The sequence below is a fragment of the Mytilus californianus genome, unplaced genomic scaffold (assembly GCF_021869535.1).
Source record: "Mytilus californianus isolate M0D057914Y unplaced genomic scaffold, xbMytCali1.0.p SCAF_7, whole genome shotgun sequence".
Classification (NCBI taxonomy): Eukaryota; Metazoa; Mollusca; class Bivalvia; order Mytilida; family Mytilidae; genus Mytilus; species Mytilus californianus.
Genome location: NW_026262723.1, coordinates 71,661,042 through 71,673,416, shown reverse-complemented (window position 1 = coordinate 71,673,416; position 12,375 = coordinate 71,661,042). Strand labels below are relative to the sequence as shown.

Here is a 12,375-nt window from a genome sequence, read left to right as displayed (position 1 = left end):
ATCAAACTTTCGAGATTTTGATTAACTAATTTCTTTTCTTCATGTTTCAAAGATTAAATGAGTCAGTATTGGAATAAAACATTTGAACTGCAAAGTATTTACTATCACGTCTGTGACATTTCCTTTGTTTGCCGAGTGTACGGAAATGTTTAATTCGTTGTATAAATCGTAAGAAATACGTTACCTAAGCCCTAAGGCTTCCCCAACCAGGTCATCGTTCTCCTCATATTATCACCAATCATATTGAACTAAAACAGAAATTGTTGTGCGATGTTTGTCCGCACCAGATTTCTTTTTAATGGTAGTTTATAAGCTATAGCTATACAAAAATTTCAGACCTAGAAACAAAGTGAATTAATATAAATTCCATTAAAAAAACTTTTGAATTATTCAGCATTAATGATTTTATTCGATTTTAGTCACTGATTTTGCTAAGAAATACGTCAGATATCTTTTGTTACCATACCACTTGCAAGCTCCTACTGAAAAAGATATTAGCTTAGAATAAACTAAGGTCGAGAGAGTTGAGACCATAGTTTCTTCATAACTTGACTACTGTGCTGATGATACCCTTAGGCAATGGTAGTCATCCAACAGAGGTATTGACCCACTGCTGTAAAATGTAAACAACACTTTATGAATTTCATTCGCCCGATGCGCTTTTCTGGATTAAACATAACCAGGAACATTCAAAGACGAACATTTGAAAGCCATTAAAGTGTATGGACTAAAACAGTTAAAAAGCTATATGACCAAAATGACCTCGAATAATAGCCAAATCAATCTAAAAAAAAAGAGGCGAATGATACTAAAGTGACATTCAAACTCGCAAGTCGAAAGTTAACTGACACACACCATGGCCAAAACAGAAAAAGATCAAATAAAACACAAACAACAAAACATTACATAGAAAACTAAAGACTAAGCAACACGAACCCCACCAAAAACCGGGGTGATCTCAGATGGAACGAAACGGTAAGCAGATCCTGCTAAAAGAGTGGCATCCTTCATGTTGCTCATGTAAGTACAAACCCGGTGATAAGTCTTATTCGGTAGGTCACATTCGGGGAAAATAGGAAGGGATTGTGGTTACGATAATTGGAACATATCCGTCGTCACCCTTGAAACAGATATTCCATAACAATCAACCAACTCTTGAAAGGATGATTTCAACTTCACCACTTTGAACTCTTGGTATAATGGCTTCCTTGTGAGCAGCAACCTTCTATCAAGCAAATCATGATAGAAAATACAAGGCCTATGAAAAAGTAAAATAAAAAGAAATACCGAACGCCAAGGAAAATTCAAAACGGAAAGTCCCTTATTAAATGGCAAAATCAAAAGCTCAAACACATCAAACGAATGGAAAACTAACTGCCATGTTCTTGACTTGGTACAGGCATTTCCTTATGTAGAAAGTGGTGGATTAAACCTGGTTTTATAGCTAGCTAAACCTCTCAACATATGATGCACACTTAACTGTATTTGTGGTATCGTTGTTTCAAGTTCGATGGCATAGATGCGTTCAATATAGTCACCAAACTTTGAATTATTTAGTGAGAGAATATCATCTATATAGAAGAGTTAAAGGATAATGCTAACTTCTTTTTTTTCTTCATAAGAAGCAAAGCTCAGTTCAACTTTGCCTGAGGGAGTTGAAACCTAAGATTCTTTCATAATTTCTTAATTTATTTTATTAGCAGATTTTACTATATATCTTTGCTATCAGTTCATAGAGTCAAGTGTATGTTCATAAACTTCTATTGTCTCGAATTTTAAAGATAAATGAAATGTATAGTTATAATAGAGATAAGATCTGTTCTGATTAGTTTTAGAATTCTTCAGCAAAGGTAGGATTGTATAATACATGACCAAGTCAACTGTTCTAGAGTAAACTATTACAATACTATCATGTTTTCTTATTTATTTTAAATCATGGAAACATATTTCGAATAATACATAAGAAGGACATCACGATACAGAAGGTAGATACTGCATAGTACACCATACAATTGGTCTCTGAAAACACTGCAAAGGACCTCCTTTGTACACAAAGAAGCACAATGTAGCACAAAGGACCACAAATAAGTTTAATAAGAGCACAAAGGACATACAATTGTTTATATAATGGGGAAAACAGTCAATATTAAGTACTAACACCAGACTTCCCGATCAAGTAACGAGACATCCATGTAAATTAACACCAAACAAACAAAAAAAAAAACAAATATTTTTGTTTGCTGGTAGAAAAGTTAGTAAGTTATTTGGAAAGTTGTTAATTTGGATATTTGACAAAACTAGCCATATAACATTATTTGTAATGAAATCAACACAATCTAGTAGTGTGAATGAAGATCTAGTGTCAAAAGTTTTTTTCATTAGGTGAAATTGCCACAAAAATGTGTTGACTTTTGTTCTAAATGAAAGATTTCAAATAATTTGAAGTACAAATTGAAATGTGAAATATTTTCTCATCTGTTCATTTTCATTCAACCAAAAACAAACAAAGAAAAATCATATTGAGCTTCATGTATCACATCGTGTAAAATATCAACTGAACACACTCAGTATGGCAAAATCTATTTTCATATACAGTTCAATCCTTTACTTTCACAGTGTTTCGTAAAATGACTTCCTTCATAGAGGGTTGCTGCTTACAAACTGAGCGATTGAAACAAGGATTCCAAGACGTGGTAAAGTTGAAGCCATCCCTTCAAAGGTTTCACGGACGCCATCATGAGTTTTTTTACCGTTATGAAATATATATGTGTTGCCACGGATATATGTTCCACATACAATAGTATCTTAATAATTTCTTCATATTTGCAGTCAGACTACAAGACGAAGGAAGTTTAAGATGTTTTTATTATGTAAGTCATTATTTAAATTAAAAATACAAAGCATGAAATTATAAAGAAACAAAAAAATTTAAACAAATAAATAAAAAATTGTTAAACAAAACAAAATCCAACAAAACAAAATCAAATAAAACAAAATCGAACCATTATAAAGTACCAAAAATACCCCAAAAGTTTGAAAAAGAGGAAAATTACTTGAAGTTAACTGCAAAGCAATATAATGTCCAGATTTGGAAAACATAAAAGCATGAATACTAACAAAACCTTAATATCGAATGGTTAATATCGAACCTACGAAACAGTATATGGGATTTATTTAGCCATAAATTAGAAATGATTGAAATGTTCTGAACTAAATGCAGGCCACGTAGTTAGACTGTGCGTAACAAGAATTATAATGCCATACAGTAATGCATTGTTCAAATATTTTATCTGAAATCAGAGGTCCATAAATAATTGTGTACAAATAAAAAATAATAAAATGAAAACTAATGATGACAATTATTTACGAATATATCTTTTACTTTTAATTAATTAGTATTGACTGGACTTGCATTCCATATTACACATCAGTTTGACAAATATTTGCATTCATTGCAAGACCATCATATTTCTGTAGATTAGTTAAACAGATTTTGTACTGTTTACAAAAGTAACAACAACAACAAAACAACAACAACCGCATGGTCAATTTAACCTGATTTGGTACATGCACAAAGTGGCTCGGTTAAGCAATATATGGCTTTAAAACAACTATAAAAAATATGTTGATGTTCGTCTAAATTTATGGGTTATATTGAAATTGAGCTACACATGTACCTGTTGAAAAACAAAGGAAATGGTATGAATTCATTGCTATCAGATATTTTTAATAAAAAGGATTTGCAGAATAAAACTAAGAAAGACAGCAATTTAACAAAACATTAACTGTTAAAGAATGTCTTTATTATTTTGTGTAATCCTATTTATTTACTATACTTCGTGCAAGACCTTTTAAAAAATGCAAGTAAATAAAAATACATATACCTATATCAATATATTTTCTTTGTTTGTCTTGTTTCGTACGTAAGTAAGTCAATTTATATATTTATATTCTGATAGGTATATGGATGTTCGTAGCCCTTTTTAATACTGTATTCGGTAAGTTTCATATATAATGTGATGATTTCAACTTTGTAATTGTCAACTTCATATTTTTCAGCAGAAACATACTCTCTGTTCCATCGTATGGCGACTGCACATACTCTGTCAATAGTGACGCTCGTGCATGTTCACACTATACACACTTCAGTACTCTCAGATCTGTACTTATTGTCGTTTTGTTGTGTGGATGTATAAGTACCCTGCCACGTCCTCTATGTGTTTTTGTCAGATGTATTTCTGCGTTGTATCGATCTGATGAGTTGAGCCCTTTTCAACTGATTTTTATAGTTTGTTCTTATGTTGTACTGTTGCACCACTGTCGTCCCAGGTTAGGGGATGGTTGGTGCGCCTTCAACATAGTTTAACCCAGCCACATTCTGTATGTGCCTATCCCAAGTCAGGAGCCTGTAATTCAGTGGTTGTCGTTTGTTGCTGTATATCATATTTGTTTTTTTCGTTCAATAGTTTGTCAGACCGTTAGTGTTCTCGTTTGAATTGTTTTACATTTGTCATTTTGGGTCCTTATATAGCTGACTATGCGGTATGGGTTTCACTCATTGTTGAAGGCCGTACAGTGACCTATAGTTGTTACTTTCTGTGTCATTTGGTCTCTTGTGGAGAGTTGTCTCATTGGCAATCATACCACATCTTCTTATTTTTATTTTCATTAGCATGGGTGTGCTAGTCACACAAAACTGCTCCAATAGAGAGTTCTATGGTCACTAACACGATATACATGTACTACCGTCACTGTCGTCTTAATTTACTATCCATCGTGACGGACAACCAAGAGATAGAGCCGATTTCTCTCGAATTAATCTCACATAATTTGTATGTTCAAAAAGTCTTTCGATCTTTTAATTAACATAGTCACAGCTGATACATGTAAGTGTTCTTTAAAGTTTCCACGAAGTTTGCAAATTTGATAACATAAGACCAAATTATAAATTATAAATGCCTAAAGAATTTCAGAGCTAAAAACTGCACTGTTGATAGATTTTGGAAATATTTAGTATTATCCTAGAATGAATAGGAAGAACCAAAACAATATCATTCTTAGTAACTTGTCTATGGATATACATAAAGTTGTTAAAACGAATATTATTTAGAGTCTGTAATATACAAATTTCAATATTTTTCAACGACTACCGATTTTGATTCAATAAGTGAAACAAATACAGGGTGAATTGGACGGCCCTAACTTTAAGATATGTTTCCTAATGATTCAAATAAAACAGAGCACATACTATACACACATACTGAAATTAAGTAACATCATTACAAAGTATTTGTCTAAATTTTATAGGTGTTACTTGTTTGTTTTGTAAGAACGCTGTAAACATAACGGACTGTTTAGGCACAACAGCAGTATGCGACGATTCTTCAGAGGTATTTACTATAAAAAACAGTAACATTAAAATAGGAAAATGATATAATATATATATATATATTATATACATATATATATACATTTGATTATGTACATGTTTGATGCTACAAACAAAATATTGAAAATAACTATTTGGAAGATATTTTAAAATCTTAACATCAATGAACGCTGTATAACAATGTAAGGGAAAACACAAATAATTGAAAAAGAAATTTGCTTTCACTTTTGGTAAAAGATACGGGAGCAGGTCTAACTGATTGGTGGCTTACGGTCCAGTTGCAAATATTACATGCATATAAATATACCTTGCTTTTTATTATATATATTAAACAGACACACCGAGTTTGATTATTTATGTGACCGATAACAACCAAACAGTTCTTAGGAAGGTATATCACCAGACACAATAGTCTGACTTAGAAACTTTTGGAACTATTATAGATACCCGTATGTTGCAAGGGAGAGAACCTGACTACGAAATTACATGTTTACTTTTGATGCAACACGAACGCAGAAAACAGCAGTAGATTGTGCTGTTGGTATAAACAATTTTCTTTCTCATTTTAGATGTGCTACCTTGACAAACATGTGAAAGAAGATTTAACGACCGTTTTTACAGCTGGATGTAGATCTAAACAGGTAGATTCAACAAAGTGGTCAGTTGATGTTACTCTTATCTTAGCACATATTTTCCATCCAATGTACAATTCCGCTCCGTTAACGTTTTTTTTAAATTTACAAAGTTTCGCTGCACACATTTTGAAATTATAAATATTGTGTACCCCTCGTGCTTTTTCCTAGGCTAAACATTTATCCCAGTAACCTCTTTCTTGTTAATGTATTTATGTTTTTTTAAATAAACATCTTGTTACACTAATAGTTCGCATCTGCATAAATAAAAAAAAAACCCACATCTAACACTAAGGGGAAGCAACACGAACACAACTAAAACTATAGTTGAAATCTGGTGCTCCAGAAGGGTACGTACTTAAGTTTGCTCCTGTTCCACTAGTCGCAGACGTCGGTGGTTTGTGCAGCAAGCGATCATTTGGTGATGAGTCGCATATGATAGTTTCATACACAAGAAAAGGACCAAGCTGCATGATTTCCATGAGAAGGTGCAAATAGGTAACATTATAATAAGTAAAAATATTGTAAGCCTAGAAAACATATAAAATCTTAAACATATATCATATCAATATATATTTATATTTATAAAAAGCAACAACACTCAACATATAATTTTTAAAAGTCTATTTGTTTTTTAAAGAATTTACACTTTTCAGAGAGGGCAGGCGATGTCATGCAGTTAAAAAAAAAATACATGTTACAATGAGATAAAATCATATTTTGCTTCATTTAAGTGACAGGTGGTACATGTATCAACAATAAATTCAATTTCAGCATCCAATTTGCTCATTTTAATCCCAAAATTTTATACCTATCATTTGCAGCTATTTGCAATAAAAGAAATAATTTAGATCCTTGACATACCTAGCTCCACCAAAAACCGTTGAATAACCTGGGTAATCCGGAATGGTAGGCTGTTTTGTTCGGATAGTGACACATGCTTGTATTTTCTTGTGCGATTATCAATTTTTAGGTCCTTTTATAAACCAAAAAAAAATATTTTTAGATGTTACTAAATAAATTTTCTCGATAATATATCTCAAGTGATATGATAAACACAAGGCTAACTTTAGACATAATTGTGAATTCTATATATTTGAATTTCGTAGGTATGTCATCTCATATCAGGTGTAGCCGGTAAAAGAGATTCACTGGTATCTTGTGCACAGTGCTGTAATGCTGCAACAAAAATACCATGTAACGGATACTTGTGTAACCAAAGTGAGATTTTTAAACTTTTTTATATTCCTGTTATTTTTAGGATGTATGATAAACCAAAGGCATAATCGTGTCAACATCAAAATTGTCCTTTCACTTTAAAATGTTTACCTTCAAATTTGATCAATTTTTGTATTGATTGAATACAAACAATATTGTAACAGTTGTCTATTTATTTCATTTCAGAATTTCAAAATTCATTTAGAGTGGTTCAATCGTTTCATGATTAAATCACACACACGTTTCGAATGAGGCATTACGCAGCATGAAGAAAAAAAGTTACCTTGTGCAATTTCGTACATGATTAGACACGTCTTTGCATCGAAATAATTGTATTGCTGTCGTATTGAACGGCGAAGAAAATTTATACCTATTAGAGGAAACTTCCAAATACGATAATTAACAACCTGTTCGTTCTTAATTATATCTCTTAGTTTGAGCCACGTGAATTCCTGAAAAAGTCATTGGCGACTTTTCACACTTCTCCGATTTTTATCTTCGAGAAGTCCATTAAGGTTGTCATATTTTCATTACAACCATGAATTGCAAGATTGAACTCCAGTGTACACAATTCAGCTTGGGCAGTTCTAAAAAATATAGACGTCATATTGGATTTTAAGGAATGGCTGTTGTAATAACGACTCCAGGCGGGATGTGGGGCGAATGGGTTAAGGAACTGCTATGTATTACAAACCTATCGTGTATTTTAATTCTTTATCCACCTCTTTATGAATATATATTTTAAAAAAGAGAGTAAGGGAACTTTGAAAAGTGTGCATGATCATTTTCAAAATACGACTTTTTATTTCCCCCATTTACCTTGACCAATCCCCCTTTCTTTGATTATGGCTAAGATCAACATAAACATGCAAAAAATATTACCTTTGACAAATAAGTGATGCTGACTATCGTCTTCGGTTAATCTTCAATGTTTCTTAAATGGGTATTTAGATATGCGTAACATTCAAGATTTTCATTAAGGTTTTGCTTATATTTAAAATCTCTTTAATAGAGACAGCCAACCAAAATAAAAATAAAATTGTTATTGGTAAAAGAAAGGGATACACAGCATTTCTAGTTTACTCATACCAATTAATATAATACTCAATTGATTTCAAGTTGATTAAAACAGTACCTTTAGGGTATTATATTATCTTATTTCAATATAAATCATGATATATCAAATAGTGCCTGGTGGATCAAGTGTTAAAAACGAGTGTGGACAGTGTGACAGAGTGGAATACCCTACACTTTGCCAGACTTTTTCAGCATGTCGACCTGATGAGGTAAGGACAATTTGATTCAGTAATTTAGCAAGACACCTAAGTTCAGATAAAAAACGCAGTATATTTTTGTCATTAATTGTAATTAAAATAATATTAGATTTACATATTGAACATCGGTAAAATTATTTTTATCTATAAATAAAAAAAAAATAAAAGATTGAATATGGAAAATATCAAATATCAGTTGTATAATGACTTATATATATTTTAATTTAACTTGTATAAGTCCAAACAAAGATCGTGTTTAACCGTGATTAAGAAATTTTTATCAATATTTTTTAAGACTCATCATTGTTTGGGATTTAACATACATGTGCCTTCTCAGTACGTATCTAGAATTTATGAACAGTCATCATAAAGTTTTCAAATAAAATGACTTAAAACGCAAGAGAACTTCAAACTTTGAGGCTTGTTAAAGGGTAAAAGATACATATGATTTGTGGCTGAAAATGTCACAGGTTTGGATGAGGATGAACACTTGGCATCAAAGTAATTGTTCCAGCGGTAGTCATATCTTATTTAAAATTTCTGCTTAATATTGTAATTGTGACGTCTACAGTTTTTACCTCAACTGTCATTGATTGATATCAACAATTTCCACACTGGTCTGCAAAACAGGAATATTACTGAATAGTGGCATTATGCGAAAGACTAGTCGTTTATATTTTGTTTAGGTGAATGTTGAAACAGAATATCCCTATTCAAAAACAGTAATTGAACTAAAATGTAATTGATGTCCGCACTGTTCTTAGGCATAAAATAACTGACAGTGGGATGGGCAGTTCCTTTTAATTTCTTGTGACTGTTTATTTGACAGTTGATCGGATGTTTTTTCGTTGTATTGGTAGATGGATTGCGGAAACATTTAAGAACATAAGGTCGCTTTATCGGTGCTTACAAATCGGTTTTCTTGCTTCAATCGAAATTTGTCGTATAATTCTTGATTTTTTCATCATTTTTCTTTGTTTTTTCTGCTCTTTGTTTAATGACTTATGTTCCGAAGCTAACCAATAACTCGGATGTATATATGGGAAATATTTAAGAATGGCATTTGCACACATGGGAAGCCTATGATTAGACCTCCAAACATTTATTGTCTATAAGTGAAAGTCATTTTTTGTACTAAAATCAATTGGTTGTATATTACAGGTGTGTCAACTAAAAGAATTTTTCTATCGAAACCAAGTATATTTTCAACTTCGATGTAGACAGACATCTGTAAGTTTGTCAGGATTTTTTTTTATATGTAAATGGTATTCTAGAGGTTTCATATTTATACATATCATGTTACTATAAATAAGAGGTGTTAAATTTGAATATACAATATACAAACCAAGATAAAGACTGGAGGAATCGCGTAAATCTAAACGGACAGGGTTTGCGTTTTCTGCACTTTTCTGCATGCATCACCTGGCAGGCAAATACAGACTTAGTCCAGCTGTCACGAAAAAACATAGGACACCACAGGTAATTTACAGATCAGACGACCATTCTGGTATCTTATCATCTAAGACCGCGAAAACAGATCTCTTGTAAGTTTAAAGAATTTTCGCATTTTCTATTGTTCTTAATATTCTCAACATCTTACATAACAAGTGTAAGCAACACATGCATTTTGTAAAAACGGCAGACATAGACAAGAAATGTTCTGTATGACGTATTTACGGTGGTGCTGGTTACTAGTTTTTGTCAGAATTATTATAATCATACAGTGTGTTTGTCCTTGACCATCAAGCCTTACTCTTCTAATTTGTTTTCTATACAGGGGATTTGACAAAAATTGCTTGACGAAATGATGCTTGCACAACAGGAGAAGCTTAACCCGTTATCTTACTCTTTCACTCAAATAAATGCGCATTTTATATGTGCAGAGAATAAATTGACTATTACTGTAAAATTCCAGAACGTTTTTCTATGACTGATAGAAAAACATTACAGACTTCTGACAGCCCATAGTTGTATGGATGTATTATATATAATAGAACAATCTTGTAGTAGAAATTGGCTGGTCTGGAACATGAAAATTCGACGAGTCACAATAATTATTTTAATAGCGAAAACTTTCGTTCCACTACGAAAGGGAGTTTCTTTTACATTTTCCATGTACATTCATGAATGTGTAGTTCCTTGGCATAAATTAAACAAGATTTCTTTATATATAAAATATAGTGCAACATTTTGAAAGTACAAGATAGTACAGACAATTTAATTGATATCTTTTTCTATGATATATTTTTGTTAAAAAATCAAATGGTCACCTGTCTTCCCTTTTTAATGGATGGTAGTGTCCATTGAAATGTAAGTTATATGAATTTCTTTTATATTTAAAAACAAATTATAGACTTATGATATACTGCATTCCGTTTTAGTTATGTGATGCTGACTTAAAAGCATACAAAGCTAGCCACAATCCTGCTGTTGGTAAAAGAGCAGCAGTACAAGTGTGTTCAGCATGCTGTGAAGGAAATCGATGCAACCAAGGAGGATGTCAGGTGCTAGTTAAAAGTATGTTTTGTCCATATTTTTTATAATAAGATAAATTAGGTGCGGTAAGCCTTCAAATAAAATAAACAAAAGAAGGTACAAAGATGATAAGCAAAAAACAACGCTGAAAAAGAACAAATCGCCATGGCTAAAACAAGACGACTAAACGAAAAAAATTGTAACACATCATACAGAAAACTAAAGATTGAGTAACACTTACTTCCTAAAAATAGGGCATGATCGCAGCTGCTTTCGGAGAGCTAACGATTGCTAAGCAATTAGAGCGCCCATCATTGATAATGACGTTAACGAGGAAAGGAGGACGGAATTTGAGACTACGATAAAATGTTTGTTGCTACTTTGTGGCACCTTTAATTCAATAGTGAATGCTGACAACTTATACACCAAGGCGACCGAAACAATTGTGACTTTACCATGACACAATCATTGGTTAATTTTATATCATGTAAGTTTTATTATAATTTATCCGCTTCTCATAACGTGATTGGAGTACTTAAACATAAATGCTATTTTATGACAATTAATGTGCACATGAATAATCGTACTATTAGTAAATTGTTTAACAATTTAAATCATCGTTAATTCTAATATAGATACATTTTATATCCACACTAGTGCATATTTATTGCAAGCATATTTCACTAATATTATTACATCTTTTCTACTTTTGTGATATATTCTTTTCAGATCAAACATGTTATGACAAGGCCATCTGTGGATAACCATTGGATGTCTCCAAATGATACAAAAGATAATAAAACTCCTCATGATACAAACATTTTGTACGCGATACGTGCATTTCGTATACAAAAGACTCATCATTGACGCTCGAATCAAAAATACAAAAATATCTTTGTACAGTTTTTTTTCTTTAGTACATTTCATTTAAATCTAAAATTTTAAAAACAAAACATATTGAAACTATTTATTTGATATCTTTGTCGTTCTATACTTAGGTATAATTCTTTATTTTATTCATATTATCAGTAGGTTTCGATTAAAATGTACACGAGACAAAACCCTATGAAATCTGGAAAATAACCAATATATAAAACAATGTATTTAGTCTTGACCCTAAATGGGCATCAGCTACGATATATAAAAAAAAAATAAATATGATTTTTTATTGTTCAAACATTAATGAAAGTGAAATAGTGAAATAATATTCGCTTTTAGCACCCAGTTTTAGTTCAATTTTGTCAAAATAAGCTATGAAACATCGCTGTTGAATTATTCACTTGCAAGTGAATAATTCGACCTCATTGAATCTGTATTCATGTGACCTTCAAAACCCCTTAGCTAGAGACTGGTTACGCATGTACAAGGCATGTTCAGCCATTAAAAG

The 12,375-nt window shown here is 31.8% G+C and overlaps 1 protein-coding gene across 1 annotated transcript; it reads left to right on the top strand.

Annotated features, from left to right (window-relative positions):
• The first annotated feature begins 5,958 nt into the window (after positions 1 to 5,958).
• Positions 5,959 to 11,752, top strand: LOC127709518 (uncharacterized). Its single transcript, XM_052215123.1, has 6 exons — positions 5,959 to 6,030; positions 7,131 to 7,242; positions 8,428 to 8,525; positions 9,675 to 9,743; positions 10,895 to 11,030; positions 11,718 to 11,752. The coding sequence occupies exons 1-6, from the start codon at positions 5,959 to 5,961 to the stop codon at positions 11,750 to 11,752; spliced, it is 522 nt and encodes a 173-aa protein (XP_052071083.1).
• Positions 11,753 to 12,375: the final 623 nt, after the last annotated feature.

Bases quoted from the DNA above. Each gene is read 5' to 3' on its own strand.
- LOC127709518 (XM_052215123.1), top strand. From the start codon at position 5,959: ATGTGCTACCTTGACAAACATGTGAAAGAAGATTTAACGACCGTTTTT. The intron at 7,243-8,427 runs GTGAGATTTTTA...TATATCAAATAG, and splicing joins CGGATACTTGTGTAACCAAA to TGCCTGGTGGATCAAGTGTT. The intron at 11,031-11,717 runs GTATGTTTTGTC...TATTCTTTTCAG, and splicing joins ATGTCAGGTGCTAGTTAAAA to ATCAAACATGTTATGACAAG.